Source organism: Monodon monoceros, unplaced genomic scaffold, assembly GCF_005190385.1.
Source record: "Monodon monoceros isolate NGI ecotype Baffin Bay Population unplaced genomic scaffold, NGI_Narwhal_1 Super_Scaffold_7, whole genome shotgun sequence".
Taxonomy (NCBI): domain Eukaryota; kingdom Metazoa; phylum Chordata; class Mammalia; order Artiodactyla; family Monodontidae; genus Monodon; species Monodon monoceros.
In genome coordinates, this window is record NW_021703784.1 from 30,274,002 (window position 1) to 30,295,397 (window position 21,396).

The following is a 21,396-nucleotide window of genomic DNA, read 5'->3' on the forward strand; positions in this document are numbered from 1 at the left end:
GGCTCCCGCGCCCTATTTGGTCTTTGGGGGGCAGGCGGTGGGAGGTGAGGCGTGCGCGGCGGAAGGGGACGCGGGGCGGGCTCGGGTGCGCCAAAGCACAGCTCTAACCAGCGCAGCCGCCACCTCCTCGGGAATCCACGCGGCCTCTGCGTCCTGCCTCGGAACAATGGGACTCGGCTCGCGAGGTATCTTGGCTGTGCTGGCCCTGGGGGTCGTGGTGGGGGTAGCGCTGCTGAAGATCATCGCCGACAGCACAGACCCGGAGGGTAAGTGGCCGCGGGGGTCGCCAGCCCCGGCTCCGGGAGGAGTCGCGCTGCCTATCGGGAGTTTCCAAGTTGGATCTGGTTGTGCAGAAAGTTCTGCAAGTCTTAGGCCGAACGCACGGGGCAGTCCTGGAGGTGACCTGATGGCCCCATCAGAGGGAAAACTGAGACTTGGGCCAGTCCCCCACCTGCCCCAAGGCCGCCTGCTTAAGAAATGGTCCAGTCCTTCCCCTCAGTTTTTCTGCAAGCAGCGGACGCAGGCCTGGAGGAGTGCGTATAACCTGTTGAGTTACCGAAGGATGGGCCTTCAGCAGGGGTTCAACTCAGTTGTTACAGTCTTTCCCCGAAGTTAATGTTTTCCTGGGAGGTTAGAGATTATCTAAGCCTTCCTTTTGTAAACGATTAGATGGATTGAAAAATATGTCTACCGATTCCTGAGCAAACATGTCTACCAGTTAGTTGCGGAACCTTTAGGCGTTTTCCGGCGTTTCATCGCCTAATTGTGTAATATCAAACCAATTATTTATAGTCTTAAGGACCCCAGACGCTTTGGGGCTAGTGTAGCTGGTTGGGAGCTTTTGGGGTGCGGACAGCGCTCCCGGGCGCAGGTGATGCTTGTGCTTCTGTGGATGGGCGCTACCGGCCCTTCGTGTACCGTAAACACCGACCGAGGCGGGCCGAGGCGCATATCAGCTGTGCAGCCTTACGATCACAGCTGCACTATTGTTAGGAGTACACGACGTCGTCAGTAAAATCATAACAAAATGATTTTGACATTTCTCTTCTGGGGGAAGTGGAGGTGTCCCTTTAGGCCCTTGGCCCTTTGGGGACTTTTTGGATAAAGTCCTGAAAACTGATTTGCTGTGTAAATTCTGTTTTCTCTTTGTCAGCTCTTATAGAGGTCAGGTCACTGATTAATGGTCAGTAAACTAGAAAAAGTTAGTTTAAATGACCCAAGTTTTTCCTGGTTTTAAATTCTATCCACTGTATATTACATTAGTTTTATCCAGCAGTTTGCAAAACCAGAGGGTTCAGGCACAACACCTGCTTTTGCCAGAATAATCTGGGTGACTTAGACAATAACAGTTTTTGTTTGTTTTGCTGAATTTTTTTGTTTGCTGAATTGCACATGTGACAGACTGGCTTTGTAGAGCTAATTTTGAGATCATTTCAGGAAAGAATGATCAGTAAAATCATGTCCGTCATAGTTTCAGTATTATGAGGTATTTTATTGTAAAAGTGAACTATCTGGAATTAAACAGTATATTTTGCTGCTAATTTTATGCCAATATTTATGTGAGTTGCTTTCCATTTTTTTATTTGTTACTTTGTGAAAGTATACCTGCTTATTGTTTCTCTAAAGAATTACTGAGTAGAGAAACTGAGTGTGCTTGCTTTTCTTTTGCCCTCATAACAGATTTTTTTTGCCCTGTTTTAATACTCACTGTTTGTTCTGTTTGTTACTTGATGTCTCACTAGACGTTAATGCTATTTGGGAAACTTGGAATGCTCGACTATATAAAAGCCTTGATTTCATGAGCTAGTATAACCAATGTGAGCTGGAATCCATTTCTGCAGACTATAAGGTCACCTTGAAACTAGAGTAAAGGAAGGTTCTGTAGAGGATGTCTCAAAAGAGCAAGTAAATGTTGTCCTAGTCTTTATATACAGTGTGTAATCTGTATAAAGTGTCATTATGAAGTACAGTGATTTTTGTCATACTAGAGCTTATATAGCTAATTTTTACTAGACACTTTTCCTGTGCTCCTCACACTATGCTAATTGAGGTCCATACTTCCTCCCATTGGATCCTCGCAGTATTATCCCCATTTTATAAATGAGGAAACTGAGGCTTAGAAGTTACCTAATTTATTCAAAGTGAAACAACTAATACATGTTTGATTTCAGAGGCCAGAATCTAAACTCTCAATTAACCGTTTTGCCGCTAAGCTACAGTAGGTGATGTTGGCTCTTCAAGTAGATAATACTTTTATCCACAATACTGACATTGCCCAGAATATTGTGGGAGAAGATAAAAACATTATTGAAATTCTTCTTTTAAAATATCCTTCACAGTCTGCTGCATAGTTTCATAAATATCTTCAGTTGAAGGAGGAGGGATACTATGAACAAGTTAGCAAGCCAGCAGACGGGATAGATTGTGGTAGTGCAATGAAAGACATAAGGGTGGGGGAGGCTATTAATCAGGACTTTTGGTGGCAAGTGACAGAAACCCACCTTAAACAGCCTTAGGGGAAAGGAAGGACTTTATTGACCCTTAAATGGAAAAGTCCAAGGATTAAGGTGGCTCCAGAAATGCTGTATTAAAGAGTTCAAATAGGTTGCTAAGAGATGGCCATTTCCGACTCTCTAGATTACATCTATCAAACCATAGGCAAGCCCTAGTTAAAGTGTTCTTAGCCTGCAGGGGGAATCCAAATAACAGGGACTTTCTAAAGTGATTCTCAGGCTTCAAAAGCCACCATAATGGGTAGCCAATTAGGATATGAAATTAATCTTTAATGAGCCTATGCCACTTCACGAACTTAACTTTCTTTTCTTCTATTTAGTGCAATATTCTATTTTAATACTTGGTCGTTTTGTCAGGTAAAGCATCAGCCTCCTTGTTCTTAGATTGTCCATGACATTCTTTATCTCTTAGGACACAGAAACAGTGCCTGACCATAGTAGGTACTTCATAAGTATTTTTTGAAAAGAGGAGAAAAGGTCCTAAAGCTAGAAAGAGCTTAGAAAGAACGCTGCTTCTGCCTTCTTCCTCACGCAAAAAAAAAAAAAAAAAAGGGTTGCCAGGAAATCATCCCTCATAAGAGTGACAACAGTAGGTAGACAAAAAACAGGAGGCTCTCGTAGCAGTCTAGATAAAAGATGAAGGCATGTGGTAATGGAGATAAGTAGATAGAGTCTAGATCTTTTTGGGGGGGTAGAACTGAAATCATTTGCTAATGGATTGCATGGTGGAGTGAGGAAGAAGGAAGAATCAAAAGATGACCTCTTGGTTTTAGGATTGAACAACTGGTAATGCAACAACTGGGAACACTGGGGCAGAAGCAGGTTTATAGCAGAAAATCAACGGTTCCGTTTTGGCATTCACAAGTACAGGCTTTGGAATCAAACAGCCTGGTCCAAATCCAGACTCTGCCACTTACTGGCTGGGTGACCTCCTCTGGGTCTCAGTTCTGTCACTGCACAACAGTGTTCCTGTCACAGAATTGTTGGGAGGGTTAGATGAGCTAATGCAAGTTACATGCTCCCCATGAGGCCTGGCATGTAGTAAGCCCTTAATAATGTTGGCAGTTATTTGCTACCTGCTGCTAAATACATCTGTACAGTCTACTGACCTTGATCTTTTTCAAGTTTAATCTTCACACTATATCCTTTTGTGATAAATGGATTATGGTTCCAGCAAGAAGAAGAAACGCACAGTAAAGATAGCTCCTTCAAAGTTGTCATTGCTTACTTTCTTTGTACTTTGAAGGGTTTTTGGGTAGGGGAAAACTATCTTTGTGAAAAGTACACAATAATAAACTTACTTGCCTCCCATGTAGTATATGTGTTAATCTTCCATTATACAAAGACCAAAGATGAATAATCCACTCTGAAAAGTTGCTTAACTGGGGCATAGAATTCTTCCAAACTTTTTCCAAAATTTAAGGTACTAGCTAAAAATTCAAAGAATTATACTGAGAAGGCTTGCAATTTTAAATGAAAACCCTAACCCACTTCATCTTCTCTCCATTGTATGCAGTTAGGCATGTTGGTGGTACAAGACCTAGGAGCACCCATTAATAGTAAGGGCCCCTCCCAGGATGGTCCACTCTACTCAGAAGAGCAGAGTTGTCAGTAGCAAAAATTCCTTACCAACCACTGTGTCCTCATGTGGGTGAATGAACTTTGGCAAACTATTGTATCATTGTCTGGCACATAGTAAGTACTATATAAGTGTTACATTAGCCATATGTTTTCTGTCTTGAAAAATCCAATAATACAGTCCCAGATTTACTGACAGTTTCAAGGTATATTTCATAGCAACAGTGGCAAAAGTAGAACTTCCTGTGGAATAATCTACCCTTCCCCCACACCACCACCACCCCAGAGACAGAAAGAAACATATTGCCAGTGTTCTTAGTTAAATATTAAATGTCCTTTCATCACAGGATATTTCTTTGTTTTTATAGGATCTCCAGGTAAGAAGAATCCTATGTCTGTGGAAGACTCCAATGATAACCCAATAGGTGAGTTTAAAAAGGTCCGGAAACAGATTATCTGTCTAGGATACATAAAGTAATATCAGCTAGTCAAGTACATGTAAGCTGGTACACTGACCTGTCTTAACCATGATTTGTTCATTCGTGAATCCCTAAAGCCTACCATCAAGGGCTGCCCTTAGTGGACATCAGTAAATGATAGTTCACTGGATTAATAGTCTTTCTCAGTTTAGCAAAGATGTGAATAAATTCTGAAACTAAAAGCATACTGGAATTTATTACTGAGTTCTGAAGCACATTTTTAGGTATGACATTTTGCACTCTGCCTATAGATAAGAACTATGAATATGTAAGTCTGCTGATCTTGCCGGTAGAACAAGTCACGCTAAGCTGGTCAGCCACAGTAGCCTTAATTTGCCTTGGTGGACTCCAGGGAGACCCTACTTATATTTCACCCATCAGTTAGATTTCAACCCACCCTCTTGCTTCCCTATTGAAACAATAGACGAGGCCCTTTTTGTTTGTTTGTTTTTGTTTTTTGGCTGCACTGGGTCTTCATTGCACCTCACGGGCTCCTGTCTAGTTGCAGCACATGGGTTGCCCCACAGCATGTGGGATCTTAGTTCCCCAGCCAGGGATCGAACCCGCGTTCCCTGCATTGGAAGGCGGATTCTTAACCACTGGACCCCCAGGGAAGTCCCAAAAAGATGCTCAAGCACTTTTCTCGTGCTTTTAGTTTGGGACAAATGGATTTCTTTCTTGATTTTCTGAGTTCATTAGCATGGAAAGATAGGAACCAGGCTGATGTTATAAATAGTGAACCATCAAGGCATGTTTCTTGTAAGCAGTATTTAGTTTATCTTCTTACTGTCCTTGTTATTAAGAGTTGACAGAGGTAGAAACTAGAAAAAGGTACACAAATCCTATCACTGGACCCATTTTCTCTACTTTTATTCAACAAATATTTATTGAGTGCCTCTAATGTAAGGACACATTACAAAATGGACCAAGCCCTTACTTCTTGGAGTTTTTGTTTGTTTTTTGTTTTATTTCATTGTAGAAAAATACACATAATGTAAAATTCACAATGTTAGCCATTTTTAAGTGTACAGCCCAGTGGCATTAAGTACATTCACATTGTTGTGCAATGTCATGGAGTTTTTTATTAATTAATTTTTTTAGTGAAATATAGTTGATTTACAATGTTCTGTGAATTTCTGCTGTACAGCAGAGTGATTCAGTTATACATATATATACATTCTTTTTTATATTCTTTTCCATTATGGTTTATTCCAGAATATTGAATATAGTTCCCTGTACTATATAGTAGGGCCTTGTTGCTTATCCATTCTGTATGTAATAGTTTGCATCTGCTATGAACATAGGGATGCATGTGTCTTTTTGAATTATACTTTTGTCCAGATATGTGCCCAGGAGTGGGATTGCTGGATCACATGGTAATTCTATTTTTAGTTTTCTGAGGAACCTCCATACAGTTTTCCATAGTGGCTGCACCAACTTACATTCCTACCAACAGTGTAGGAGGGTTCCCTTTTCTCCACACCCTCTCCAGAATTTGTTATTTGTAGACTGTTTAATGATGGCCATTCTGACTGGTGTGAGGTGGTACCTCATTGTAGTTTTGATTTGCATTTTTCTAATAATTAGAGATGTTGAGCATCTTTTCATGTGCTATTGTCCATCTGTATGTCTTCTTTGGAGAAATGCCTCTTTAGGTCTTCAACTGGGTCGTCTGCTTTTTTGTTGTTGGGTTTTGTGAGCTGTTTGTATATTTTGGAAATTAAGCCATTGTCGGTCACATCTTTTGCAAATATTTTCTCCCGTTCTATATATTGTTTTTTTCTTTTTTTTATGGTTTCCTTTGCAGTGAAAAAGCTTGTAAATTTGATTTGGTCCCATTTTTTAATTTTTGTTTTTATTTCTATTGCCTTGGGAGACTAACCTAAGAAAACATTGGTATGATTTATGTCAGAAATGTTTTGCCTATGATCTCTTCTAGGAGTTTTATGGTGTCATGTCTTATATCTAAGTCTTTAAGCCATTTTGAGTTTACTTTTGTGCATGGCGTGAGGGTGTGTTTTAACTTCATTGATTTACATACAGCTGTCCAACTTTCCCAGCAACACTTGCTGAAAAGACTTTCTCCCATTTTATATTCTTGCCTCCTTTGTTGAAGATTAATTGACTGTAAGGGTGTGGATTTATTTCTGGGCTCTCTATTTTGTTCCGTTGATCACTATGTCTGTTTTTGTGCTAATACCATGCTGATTTGATTACTGTACCCTTGTAGTATTGTCTGGGAGGGTTGTACCTCCTGATTTGTTCTTTTTTCTCAGGATTGCTTTGGCAATTCTGGGTCTTTTATGTTCTGTATAAATTTTAAGATTATTTATTCTAGTTCTGTGAAAAATGTCATGGGTAATTTGATAGGGATCGCATTAAATCTGTAGATTGCTTTGGGTAGTAGAGCATGGGATATCTTTCCATTTCTTTGAATCATCTTTAATTTCCTTTATTAATGTTTTATAGTTCTCAGCATATAGGTCTTTCAGCTCCTTGGTCAGGTTTATTCCTAAGTTTTTGGGGGGTTTTTTGGTGTGATTTTAAAAAGTAATTTTTTTTACATTCCCTTTCTGCTATTTCATTGTTAGTGTAAAGAAATGCAAGTGATTTCTGTATGTTAATCTTGTATCCTGCTACCTTGTTGAATTTATTTATCAGTTCCAATAGTTTTTGTGTGGCGTCATCAGGGTTTTCTATATATAGTACCATGTCATCTGTATATAGTGACAGTTTTACCTCTTCCCTTCCAATTTGGATACCTTTTATTTCTTTTTCTTGTCTGATTGCTGTGGCTAGAACTTTTAGTACTGTTTTGAATAGAAGTGGTGAGAGTGGGCATCCTTGTCTTGTTCAAGAATTTAGCAGGGCTTTCAGCTTTTCACCATTAAGTATTATATTGGTTGTGGGTTTGTCAAAAGTGGCTTTTATTATATTGAGATATGTTCCCTCTATACCCATTTTGGTAGAGTTTTTATCATGAATGAATGTTGAATTTTGTCAAATGCTTTTTCTGTGTCTATTGAGATTATCATGTGGTTTTTGTATTTTCTTTTGTTGATGTGGTGTATCACATTGATAGATTTCCGTGTGTTGAACCTTCCTTGTGAACCTAGGATGTATCCCACTTGGTCACAGTATATGATCTTTTTTATGTGTTGTTGGATTCAGTTTGCTAGTATTTTGTTGAGAACTTTTGCATCTACGTTCGTCAAAGATATTGGCCTGTACTTTTCTTTTTTAGTGGTATCTTTGTCTGGTTTTAGTATCAGCGTGATGCTGGCTTTGTAGAATGTCTTTGGGAGTGTTGCCTCAACAGTCTTTTGGAAGAGTTTGAGAAGGATCAGTAAAATTTCTTCTATGTATGTTTGGTAGAATTCGCCTGTGAAGCCATCTGGTCCTGGACTTTTGTTTGTAGGGAGTTCTTTTTTTTATTACAGGTTCTATTTCACTTCTAGTGGTTGCTTTGTTCAAATTATCTATTTCTTTTTGATTCATTTGTGGTGGGCTGTATGCTTCTAGAAAGTTGTCTGTTTCTTCTAGCTTGTCAAATTTGTTGTCATATAATTGTTCATAGTATTCTCTTATGGTTTTTTGCATGTCTGTGGTATCAGTTGATATTTATCCTTTTTCATTTCTTATTTTATTTGGGTTCTGTCTTTTCTTCTAGGTCCTGGTTTTATTGATTTTTTTCTATTTTTTTTACCTCAATTTTATTTACTTCCTCTCTGAGCTTTATTATTTCCTTCCTTCTGCTGACTTTAGGTTTTGTTTGTTCTTCTTTTTTTTGATTCTTTTAGGTGATAGGTTAGGTTATTTTTTGAGATATTTTTCTTGTTTCTTGAGGAAGGCCTGTATCGCTATGAACTTCCCTCTTAAGAACTGCTTTTGCTGCATCCCATAGATTCTGTATGGTTGTGTTTTCATTGTCACTTGTCTTAAACTATTTTTTAATTTCCTTTGTGATTTCCACATTGACCCATTGGTTTCTTAGTAGCATTTTGTTTAGTTTCCATGTAATCGTTTTTTTTTTTTCATATATCTTTTCTTGTGGTTGATTTCTAGTTTCATGTTGTTGTGGTCAGAGAAGATGCTTGAAATAATTTCTGTACTCTTAATTTGTTGACGTTTGTTTTGTGCTCTAGTATGTGGTCAATCCTAGAGAATGTTCCATGTGAACTTGAAAACAATGTGTATTCTGGGTTTTTTGGATGTAATGTCCTGAAAATATCAATTAAGTCTAACTGTTCTATTGTATCCTTTGGATCTTTGTTGCCTTATTGATTTTCTGTCTAGAAGATCTGTCCATTGATGTGAGTAGGGTGTTAAAATCTCCTACTATTATTGTATTTCCATCTGTTTCTCCCTTTATGTCTGTTAGTATTTGTTTCACGTATTTGGGTGCTCCTATTTTAGGTACATACATGTTGACAAGTGTAAAAATCCTCTTCTTGTGTTTGTCATGGATTTTTATTGTTGTGGGTTTCCTAATGCTCCATGTAGTTCATATTCTCAGTTGCCTCTGGGCTTGCTTTTTATTATTTCTGCTGTACATAGTCAGAATATACTTTTATTCTAGTTACAGTAATTCTACAGAAAAATTTTCAATTGGAAAAAAATGACTAGATAGATTACCCTAAATGTACTTGTGATTATTATTGGGCAGTTGTGGGAATGGTTTTTTGTTTTTAAATACTTTACTCAGTTGTTCGGTGTCTTTTCCTATTGGACTTTTTTTCTCATTTTTAAAAATTCAATTTATTTAAACAGACTAAAAATAAAGCACAGTTCACTCTTTACTCTCATGGCCCCATCCTCAGCCTCTGGCAGCCACTGATTTGTTCTCTGTATCTATGGGCTTGTTTTGTTTATTTTTTGAATTCCACATATAAGCGATATTATACAGTATTTGTCTTTCTCTGTCTGACTTATTTCACTTAGCATAATACCCTCACAGTCCATCCATATTTGTCACAAATGGCAAGATTTTCCTTCTTTTATATGGCTGAATAATAATCCATTGTGTGTATATACCACAATTTCTTTATCCATTCACCTATCGATAGACACTTAGATTGTTTCATATCTTGGCTATTGTAAGTAATGCGAAATGAACATGGGGGTTTGCATATCTATTTGAGTTATTGTTTCTGTTTACGTCAGATAAATACCGAGAAGTGGTAACTGAATCATACGATAGTTCTATTTTTAATTTTTTGAGGAATCTCCATACTGTTTTCCACAGTGGTTGCATCAATTTATGTTGCCACCAACAGTGCATAAGGGTTCCCTTTTGTCCATATCCTTCACAACAGTAGTTATTTCTCATATTTTTGATAATAGCCATTCTAACAGGTATGATGCAATATCTCATTATGGTTTTGACTTGCATTTCCCTGATGATTAATGAAGTAGAGTATCTTTCCATGTACCTGTAGGCCATCTTTATGTCTTCCTTGAGAAAATGTTTATTTAGATCTTCTGCCAATTTTTAATTTGATTGTTTTTTGATGTTGAGTTGTATGAGCTCTTTATGTATTTTGGACATTAACCCCTTATTGGATATATCATTTGCAAATATTTCCTCCCATTCAATAGGTTGCCTTTTCATTTTGCTGATGGTTTCCTTTGCTATGCAGAAGCTTTTTAGTTTGATGCAGTCCCATTTCTTTATTTTTGCTTTTGTTGCTTTTGGTGTCAGATTCAAAAAAAGTCATTACCGGGCTTCCCTGGTGGCGCAGTGGTTGAGAGTCCACCTGCCGATGCAGGGGACATGGGTTCGTGCCCTGGTCTGGGAGGATCCCACATGCCGCGGAGCGGCTAGGCCCGTGAGCCATGGCTGCTGAGCCTGCATGTCTGGAGCCTGTGCTCCACAATGGGAGAGGCCACAACAGTGAGAGGCCTGCGTACCACAAAAAAAAAAAAAAAAAAAAAAAAAGTCATTACCATGCCAACATCACTGTCAAGGAGCTTACCACCTATGTTTTGTTCTGGTAGTTTTATGGTTTCAGGTCTTTTGTTCAAGTCTTTACCATTTTGATTTTATTTTTGTGTATGGTGTGTCAACCTTAAAAACTAAATAGCCAGTTATTTTACCAGCAAAATGAGTTCATTTGGGAACAGCAGACTAATTGTAATTCAGCACAAGCAAAATATGGTGAATCATAGGCAAGTCTGGAGAACAAAGGAGAGAAGCGTGCTTTTATAGAGGAAGGGAGGAAGTTAGGGGGGGCCTGCTTCAAACAAGTTCGCTGGAGCAGAGCAGGAGTGCAGGGTAATAGCAGCTTCTCATTGGCTGAATGTGGTAGTTTCTCATGGGCTGGGCTGTTGCTGGGCAAGGAGAAAGTCTTTCTTCCTTCTTCTGCGGCATGTAAAGTAAGCTTCTTCCTGCTGGGTCTGCAACTGGCAGTGAGAGGTAGTGTATGAGAGCTCTCCCTTCAGGGATTCTCAACTCCATTTTTAAGTAAGAGTTCCTTTATTTTCACATTTCCCCCTGTTGATTAGTATCTTTCCTCAGAAGCGTCACTGATCAAGAGTCAGGTTTTGGTGATTCTGTTCCTTGGTTTGAGGAAGGTCCTTTCCTGGTTGTCATATCCCACGTTGGAGGGAAAATGCACAAATTGGAAACTGTTGAAGCTACATTTGAGTAACAGGGAAAGGTAGGAGGGAGAACTCTCAGACACTTCTCATCTAAAGTTTATATCTTATCAAGGTCATAGCATTTGGAGATCATCTCAGAGTACTGAGTTAGCATTTTCTCTATTTGATGCAAAGCCTCTGCAGAGATTTGACAGGCAACCAGTACAAAGTTGAAAAATAATTATGTAAAACAAAAGTAACAGGACAAATCCAAGTTATTTGATGATTCTAAACCATAACCCTAGACCCCAAGGTAGCCAGCTGAACAAATCAAAGGACCATGGAGAGAGTCAGGTGAAATTCCTTGTAACCAGTACACTTGCTCCCTGGTCTTGTACAGTTGAATTTCTGTCTTCCCAGAGACATTAATCCATATGTAACAGGGGGTATTTGCTATTATACAAATGCCTCCTTGCTCAGCAAGTAGATAAACAAAGGCTATATTATTGTCCAAAACTACCTTAGCCAACAAGTCATGTAATTATTGTTAGGCAGCTACTGCCTCGGCTGTGGAGTTGGCTAGCTCTTCTGATGTTAGGGAAAGATTTTTGAGTATGCATTCCCTGGTTCTTACCCCAACCCATGGGAGAAGGGCTCTCCCTGTGGAGGCAAACCCAGAGTCATGTGTGCTTCCTGGAAGTTCCTGTTTAAGGCAGCCATGGAGGTTTAATGGGGAGAACAAATGGGAGGCTTCTGATTTGTTACAAATGTTGACAGTTAAATGTCCCAATAAGCATTGGCCTCCAGTTCACCATCTATCTAAACATTCATATACCCATGAGAAATGTCATCCACTGCAGAAAAAGATAAAACCAGGTGGAGCAGAGAACTCCATCTAAGGTCTGGTTCTTCATTAGCTAGAATTTCCTGATTGACCTTTTCAAGCCAAGGGTCAGAGGAATTGGGATGACATTCTGTAAGGTACTGTCCTAGCCTAAAGGGGTCTATTCTAAAAGCCTTGCAAAGAGAAGTTTGCCTGCTTGTATTTCCCTTGGGTGTAGGAAAACAGATGGTATTTTAATAAGGAAAAGAGTGTGGGAGAGTTAAGGTCATACAGTTGGTGGAGGTTTTTTATTGAACTAGTATTGTTATGGTTGGAGAAAGATTGAAACAAGGCATGGGAACACCTGCATGTAACAGCCTAACCAAATAGGTAACACCTGTAGGCTTGTAGGTATAATTGACAGTGGCATTTGGGACTAATGAGAAATCAGTTACAGGTAAAAACGATGGATCTCCAACATCATGAACAGGTTGGAGTATCTAGTGACAGATCCAGCAGTCAGAGAGGTTTCCCCTTTTGCAATACATTGGGAAATGCAGATAAGAGAATTGTCTTTTCAAGAAAGAAGGGGAGAAAAAGGTGTATACCTGTACAGGCCTGGTTCAGTCATCTTGGAAGAGCTGTCTCCTTCAGGTGTCATCTGCTTCAATTCCTGTAAATCTTTATTTTCAGGTCACCAGTTGGTGTACTGGTCCAGTTAGTGTTTGATGCTTTCTTGAGATGTGATGTGTTAAATCCAAGAGTCTATTTTTTTGAAGTTTGGCAACACAAGGGTTGGTTAACAGTACCTGATAGAGGCCTTTCTAGTGGGGTTGAAAGGAGTCTTTCTAGAGATGTCTTTTCCAATAGATGAAACCTCCAGGCTGCAGTGTGTGTTCTTTGAGGCCTTCATCTCCCAGGAGTGCACTATGAAAAGATTGCTCTACTAAAGTATGGTTATTTTTGTGACACACATTTTAGGATGCTAACTAGAATTATGACTGATAACATCATACCAGGACGTATCAGAATTTTATACAATTTCTAGAACATTTATGTTAATAACATTCACCCATGCAATATAACTTAAAAAGGTTTATTATCGTTTATTTGACAATGCTTCCCATGTAATTTAACATACCAAATAAGCCTAATTAGTTTAATATCTCTTTGTAAAGAGAGAGAACAAATCTTTTGAGATGTTGTAGGAGCTCTGGAAATGCCCAGGGTTACTTTCAGATCAAAAAGACATTATTTAGAACTTGATTTTTGGGAAGTTTGTCAAAATTATCAAAAGGTTTTGTACACTTGACTAAATGAAATCACAGATTATTATAAAGCAATACTTTATTATCTAAAAAGTTTACATAGTTCTGAGCAAAACTTAGTTCTTTTAAAATTGAGAAGACTCTGTTTTCCCAAGTAATCAAAGACCTGATTAAGATAACATGAAGCACAGGAAATAATTTTGATAAAACACAAAATCTTTGCTTTCTAGGCAGGTTACTTAAAAGATAAGAATAAACCTTTCACAGAATCTTATCAGGAGCAGATCAATAGTCCAAGCAAACTTTGTTCTTTTAGTAGATGAAAGAAAATTAAGTTCCAGTTTTACATAAGTACACTATTGATATTAAAGGTTATTTTTTGAAACCCTTAGAACAAAGTTGTTCAATCTTATCCAGCTTGATCACACATAATACTTCTTTCCCAAGATTCTCTTTCCACAAACCTCCTACAACTTTCTTAATATCCCTTCAGATTTTGTTCTGTGTTTTTTCCTCTTTCCCTTTCTGAAATAACAAGCCTCACTTTAGGACAAATTACTTTCTTTTCTCTCAACAAAAACACATCTCTCATACCTTCTTTTACCAAAACGCACATCCTAGTTTTCTTGCATATGGAGATGTTTCCCTTATTATTTCTAGTAGCTTTAATTATGTTGAAGCATTAAAATTCTTAACACTAAGTAACCTTAGTTTCTAGTGAAAGTAAAAAAAGAACTGTGAACTGTTAGGCCAGCATTCTTTAGATTGGTCAGTTTATGAAGATATTTCATAATTTCTAGAAACATATGCTTTCTCATAGTACAGTTTTTTAGCATGGCACAAAACATGTTTAGTAAGAGAACTTAATATCTTTAGTGACTCTATAAAAGAAAGCCCAAAGTGGATAAACCTGGGTTCAGTATTTAGTGTTTCAGTGTTGTATCTTATTTGGAAATGATTCAGGTATTCAATGAATTTAACTTAACTCATTATTTAACTGAACTTAGCAAAACTTTAAGGTTCCAGATTACCAAAAGATTTGGGGAAACTATTTTAAAAGTTTACCCAAAAACTTTGTATTCTGTGTACACCTATTTACTTGCTTTTAACAATTATATTTAGATTAATTATGACAATCTGATCATACTAAGTTATTTTTCTTGCTGAATGATCATTAAAGATCAATTCAGTACTTTGAGAACAGCTTCAGAGTCAGTGAGATGATTTCAAATACCCCTTCTAGCACAGGGAAATTTATTCTGAGGGGAAAAAAAGCATTGCCTCAAAATATTTTTCTGAAGAAACCAGATAATACAAATATTATTAAAATGTTTTGTTCATTGTGTAACATTTTCCATAACTGTTTTATTCCTCTTATATCCTCTATTTTCTCTTTTGTAGTAACACACTTCTAATCGTTGAAATGTTGTCTTTTGGACGTACCATTTGCCAATTTATTGGATGCAATTTAGCACAGTTTATTTGGCACCAATCCCAAAAGGAGAACAACGTCTTTGGGGAATCCTGTATGATGTGTATTCCAGGAATGTGCTGTTGGGAAAAGTGGGGACAGCCAGCAATACTACAGCATCGGTGCCTATCACTTTTGTAGGACTCACCACATTGGATTCAACAAATCCAATTTTTCTCTATTTTGTTTGTTTTTTTGGTCTCTGTCTAAGTTCTATGAGTGGTATCTATGATTTATTCATCCTGGCACCTAACACTATGCCTGGTACATATAGTAGGTATGCACACATGTTGGTTGAACTGAACTGTGGAACCAAGTACATATTTTGTAGTTGCTGATTTACCTTATCAAAGAACCATTATATATGTTTTTCAGACAAGACTGGTCCATGCCCCAATCTTATCCATTATCGTAGCTGGATTTTTTTTTGTTTGTTTATAGAGTAAGGTAGATACTGGAGGTCAAAGAAACAGGAATTAAGGTTACTTTCTAACTGTACCACCGAATTATATGTAACAGTTCTGTTTTTTTAATATGCTCTAATCATTATTTGAAGACAGACATACTTTTGACATTCTTTTGTGCAGGGACTTGTTTGATGATTTATAAGCTTATAGAGAAAATAATTTCCCCCATTTCATGTACAGTCAGGGGCTTATAATTTAGGGTCTGTGGATGGATGGGTTTATTCTTCATGGTGCAAGGAAGGCACATGTCCAGATTATTTTTCATAAAAGGGGTTTGGGCAAGGATACAAGGAGATGTAACATGGTGTAGAATGGACAGTAGATCTCAGAACAACAGCTCAGTATCATTCAGGATACAGCCTTCTCCTCAATCAGTTAGCATCAGTGCTTTCCCCAAAAAGGGAATCTCAGAGGTTAAGGGTATCACTGTCCAGTCTGAAGCGCTTTTCTTGGGCATAATTTTACAAAACCAGATTCAAAGCAGTTGATCTTCCTTAACGTTCTATCCATACACAATTGCCTTTGGCTTGGTAACCCATCCTTGGTACAGTCACTTGGGCCACTCTAGTAGGGTTGGCTTTATCCACAGACCTGGCAGGACCATAGCAATTTTGAACAGATGGACCTGATTTGGAGGTTAGATTTCTGCAGAAGAGGGCAGCGGAAATTTGGGAACAGCTTACTCAAGTAATTATTCCAGTTTTTACCCCCAATGGAAACACTAAAAGTCTTACTGAAGTGGAAAGAATTTTACTTCAGGTATATAATCCCATATTCCTTACTACCTTCTTTTATTCACTTTGGGTAAAATGTTTTATGTGTGAAAGAAACATTAGATGGAAACTTCCTGTTAGGTTGTAAGCTGCTATAAGACAGGAGCCAGTTGGCCTGACAGGTTGCTTCAGATGCAAATGGTGTTAGATAGACAGACAGACAGACAGACGTGTAGGTATAGATATTGATACTTGTGTCTAACTAGAGAGTTGATGTAGGAAAGAATTTCCCTGACCACTCTGAAGGATTAATTCGTACTTAAGGAACTGCTTCTACTCCTCAAAGACTGTTTAGTGTGTTCAACTCATGTTTTTGAGATTGCATTTGAAAATTGCGGTAATTTTTAACAGCATCGGGTTTTGTCTCAAGGAATGTAGAGTGGGAAATCATGCAATATTATGTTCAGTTATATAGTGAACAGATGTTTGTTTTGAATGCCCACTTTACTATTCACTGTTTTAGGCACAAGGCATACAGTGATAAATAAGACAGATTAGTCCCTGCTCTCAAAAAGTTTATAATCAGGAGGGGAGATACAGACTATAAGGAGATAAACAACTAAAGAAGAGGATTTCAGATCGTGATTTTTAGAAATAAACAAGGTGATATAAATATGTAAATACATAAACAGGGTGATGTGGTAGAGAATGACTGAGGAAGGGCTGCTTCAGACTGGATGGTCAGGGAGGACCTCTCTGAGATGGAGTCATCTGAGCTGAGCCCTGACTAACAGGGAGGAGCCAGCCCTGCATATACCAGGGAGAGAGCACTGCAGGCAGAAGGAATAAATGGTGCAGGTGTGAAACAGGAGTGAGCCTCTTGTGTCCAAGGAGCACAGGCAGGTCATGTGGCTGCCTGCAGGTCATGTGGCATGCAGCTGTGGGTGTACACTGCAGTTATGTTATCACATATAGGAAATTCTGAAGTGGAAATACAGTATTTAAGATGTAAGAGTTGTATTTTGAAACGTCAAAAGCAAAGCAGGCTCCAGAATAGGAGGCCGAGGGATGTGGATTCTGCCGACTTCATTAATTTTTCTGGGTCTTTTTTTTTTTTTGCTGGGAGGTGGGTGTTATTTCTTCAAGCATTAAAATGCTACAGTGATTCTAAACCACTATGCACCTTCATACTGTGCACTCAAGACAGCAGGTGTAATAATAAATTGGAATTGTTCTGGTGTTTTCTTTCCTGAAGCGTGCCTCTATCCTGAAGTTACAATTAGGAGCCAAATGAAATGCTTCCAATTCAGATGAAGAACTGTTGCTTGCACCTTATTGTGATGTGAACATCTAAGGGAATATCTAACGTTTAAATCATTTTAAGGGTTAGAGATAATGGGGCTGAGTAACCAGCCTGCTGTATGAGTTCTGGGAAAACCCAGGAAATTGTGAATGTTAGCTTCAGTTCGTGGGGTCAGCGGGAGGGGGGAAGGTCATGATGAACGGGGGTTAGGAGAGAGAAACAGTGCTGATGCACATGCACTGAGAAAAGTTTGAGCAATTTTTTATGCTTTTGTTCCTTTTGAAAAGCCAGAAAAACAAAAGATGGTGTAGAAGATAAACATAGGTCCTCTCTCCCTGCAAAAGTAGGCTTAGGGCAGAAAAGTCATCCATCAGACCCTCGGTTCCTGTTGTCTTTCAGTATGCCCATGAAGGGGCTGCCACACATTGAGTGCCCCATGGGTCTCTGTTGAATGTGAATTCTAGTTTGAACAGGAAAATGGACTCAACTGGGATTGAATACACAGCACTTCTTTTTTTATCTTTCTTTTTCATGGAAATCTGGTAGGCTTGCTCTGGACTCTCGTGACTTCTTTCAGACTAAGATTAGTGACTTACCTACCCAATTATGTGCAGTAATACATAGAGATTTCTCAAGAATAACTTCCCCAGATGCATAATGTTCCAAGGAAGAGACTTTGATATACTGATTATAGAGTTAAGCGGTAGTTGGTATCAGACATTCATCTTTTTGCTTGCAGTATCTTCTTTTTTTCCTTCATATTTTAATTTTGTTTACAACTTATTATACAATAGGAGTAATGCGTGTACATAATTTAAAAGTTCAAACAGTACTTGAAAATATGAAATACATAATACCAATCTTCTTTTCTCTGTGGAGTCCCACTCAGTCCTTTTCCCAAATGTACTTCAACAGTCAAAAGCCAGATTCATTATCCACCCAAAGATCTGCCCTTGTATTTCGTATCTCACTTGAGGGACCAACCATTCATATCTAAAGCGAGAAATGGTTACCAGTTTTACATGTATCATTCCAAAAAACAAGTTAAGCATAATGCAAATCTAGCATATGTGTTTTTTACGAACGTGAATGGATACTGCTAAGCAGCACACTGTTCTCTACTCAGCTGGTCCCACTTATCCTCATCCTTCCTAATGGCTGTGTGGACTCCACGGTACAGATGCAGCATAAGTCATTCACCCAGGCCCCCACTGATGGATATTTAGGTTGTTTGCAGTCTCTGCTAACTTAAGCAGTGCTGCAGTGAGCATCCTTCCTATTCCATGCTGGTATACCTCTGCTAGGGCACCTGTGGTGTTCTTTTCTAGTGGTGGGATTGCTGAGTCAAATCATGCATGTATTTTAATTGGTGATATATTGCTAAATTTTCTTCCAAGAAAATTACACTAGTTTACTCCCACTGGCAGTAAAAGGTGCCTGCTTTCCACGCCTCGACAGCACTGGGTAATAGCAAACATTTTAATATTTGCCAGTCTGATACGTGATTAATAAAAAGTCTTATCGTTTGGAGTTACAGTCCTTTAAGTTTAGAATATTTTCATATTGGTTTTGGGGGGTTTTTTGGTTCTTTTTTTAAAAACAGCTTTACTGAGATATAATTCAGCCATTGCAGGTGTATAATTCAGTGGTTTTTAGTATATTCAGATAAGTGCAGCCATCACCACAGTTAATTTGAGAATATTTTCATCATCTCAGAAAAGAAATTCTGTGCCCTCTAGCCATCATCCCCTTATCCCCCATCTCACCCCGACCCCCAGCCCCAAGCAATCACTAATCTACTTCCTCTATAGATTTCCTTATTCTGGACTTTCATATGAATGGAATCATTGTAGTATGTGGTCTTTTGTGATTGGCTTCTTTCACTTAACATAATGTGTTCGAGATACATCCAAGTTGTAGCCCTTTTATGGCTGAATAATATTCCACTGTATGGATATACCATATGATGTTTATACATTCATCCATTGATGGACATTTAGGTTGTTTCCACCTTTGAACTACTATGAATAATGCTGCTGTAAACAGTTGTGTACACATTTTTGTGTGGATATATGTTCTTAGAAGCAGAATTGCTGGGTCATGTGGTAACACCATGCCCAATGAACTGCCAGGTTGTTTTCCAAAATGGCTGTACCATTTTACATTCCCACTAGCAGTGTATCCTGATTCTGATTTCTCCACACCCTTTCTAGCACTTTTAAACTTTTGATTCTAGCCATCCTAGTGGGTATGAAATAGTATCTCATTGATTTGCACTTCTTTGTTGACTAATGATGTTGAGCATCTTTCATGTATTTATTGGTTATTTGCATATCTTGCTTTGAGAAATAGCTATTTACGTATTTTTAAATTGAAGTATAGTTGATTTACAATGTGTTAACTACTGTTTATTAGTTTACTGTACAGCAAAGTGATTCAGTTATACATATATATATTATTTTTTAATATTCTTTTCCATTATGGTTTATCGTAGAATAATGAATACAGTTCTCTGTGCTATAGAGTAGGACCTTGTTGTTTATCTGTTCTGTATATAAAAAGCTTACATCTGCTAACCCCAACCTCCCACTCCAAAATATTTAAGTATTTTGCCCATGTTTAAATTAGGTTATTTGTTTTTTGTCTTTTTTTTTTTTCTTATCAGTTATCCATTTTATACATATTAGTGTATATATGTCAGTCCCAATCTCCCAAATCATCACACCACCACCCCCCGCTAGGGACTTTCCCCCCTTGGCGTCCATACGTTTGTTGTCTACATTTGTGTCTCTATTTCTGCCCTGCACACCAGTTCATCTATAGCATTTTTCTAGGTTCCACATATATGCATTAATATACGATATTTGTTTTTCTCTTTCTGACTTAGCTCACTCAGTATCACACTCTCTAGATGCATCCACGTCTCCACAAATGACCCAATTTTGTTCCTTTTTATGGCTGAGTAATACTCCATTGTGTATATGTACCACATCTTCTTTATCCTTTCGTCTGTTGATGGACATTTAGGTTGCTTCCATCTCCTGGCTATTGTAAATAGTGCTGCAATGAACATAGGGGTGCATGTGTCTTTTTGAATTATGGTTTTCTCTAGATATATTCCCAGTAGAGGGATTGCTGGGTCATATGGTAATTCTATTTTTAGTTTTTTAAGGAACCTCCATACTGTTCTCCATAGTGGCTGTATCAATTTACATTCCCACCAACAGTGCAAGAGGGTTCCCTTTTCTCCACACCCTCTCCAGTGTTTGTTGTTTGTAGATTTTCTGATGATACCCATTCTAACTGGTGTGAGGTGATATCTCATTGTAGTTGTGACTTGCATTTCTCTAATAATTAGTGATGTTCAGCAGCTTTTCAGGTGCTTCTTGGCCATCTGTATGTCTTCTTTGGAGACATGTCTATTTAGGTCTTCTGCCCATTTTTTCATTGATTGTTTTTTTAATATTGAGGTACATGAGCTGTTTATATATTTGGGAGATTAATCCTTTGTCCGTTGATTCATTTGCAAATATTTTCTCCCATTCTGAGGGTTGTCTTTTTGTCCTGTTTATGGTTTCCTTTGCTGTGCAAAAGATTTTAAGTTTCATTACGTCCCATTTGTTTATTTTTGTTTTTATTTCCATTACTCTGGGAGGTGGGTCGAAAAAGATCTTGCTGTGATTTATGTCAAAGAGTGTTCTTCCTATGTTTTCCTCTAAGAGTTTTATAGTGTCTGGCCTTACATTTAGGTCTCTAATCCATTTTGAGTTTATTTTTGTGTATGGTGTTAGGGAGTGTTCTAATTTCATTCTTTTACATTTAGCTGTCCAGTTTTCCAGCAGCACTTATTGAAGAGACTGTCTTTTCTCCATTGTATATCCTTGCCTCCTTTGTCATAGATTAGTTGACCATAGGTGCGTGAGTTTATCTCTGGGCTTTCTGTCCTGTTCCATTGAGCTGTATTTCTGTTTTTGTGCCAGTACCCTATTGTCTTGATTACTGTAGCTTTTTGGTACAGTGTGAAGTCAGGGAGTCTGATTCCTCCAGCTCCGTTTTTTTCCCTCAAGACTGCTTTGGCTATTCGGGGTGTTTTGTGTCTCCATACAAATTTTAAGATTTTTTGTTCTAGTTCTGTAAAAAATGCCATTGGTAATTTGATATGGATTGCACTGAATCTGTAGATTGTTTTGGGTAGTATAGTC

General features: G+C 38.2%; 1 protein-coding gene across 1 annotated transcript in view; it reads left to right on the top strand.

The window, feature by feature from the left end:
- The first annotated feature begins 15 nt into the window (after positions 1 to 15).
- Positions 16 to 21,396, top strand: part of TMEM123 (transmembrane protein 123) — a 72,619-nt gene continuing 51,238 nt past the window's right edge. The window contains exons 1-2 of the mRNA XM_029207673.1: positions 16 to 266; positions 4,460 to 4,516. Of these exons, the coding sequence (XP_029063506.1) occupies positions 167 to 266; positions 4,460 to 4,516 (157 nt within the window). The 5' untranslated portion in view covers positions 16 to 166. The remainder of the gene's footprint in view (positions 267 to 4,459; positions 4,517 to 21,396) is intronic.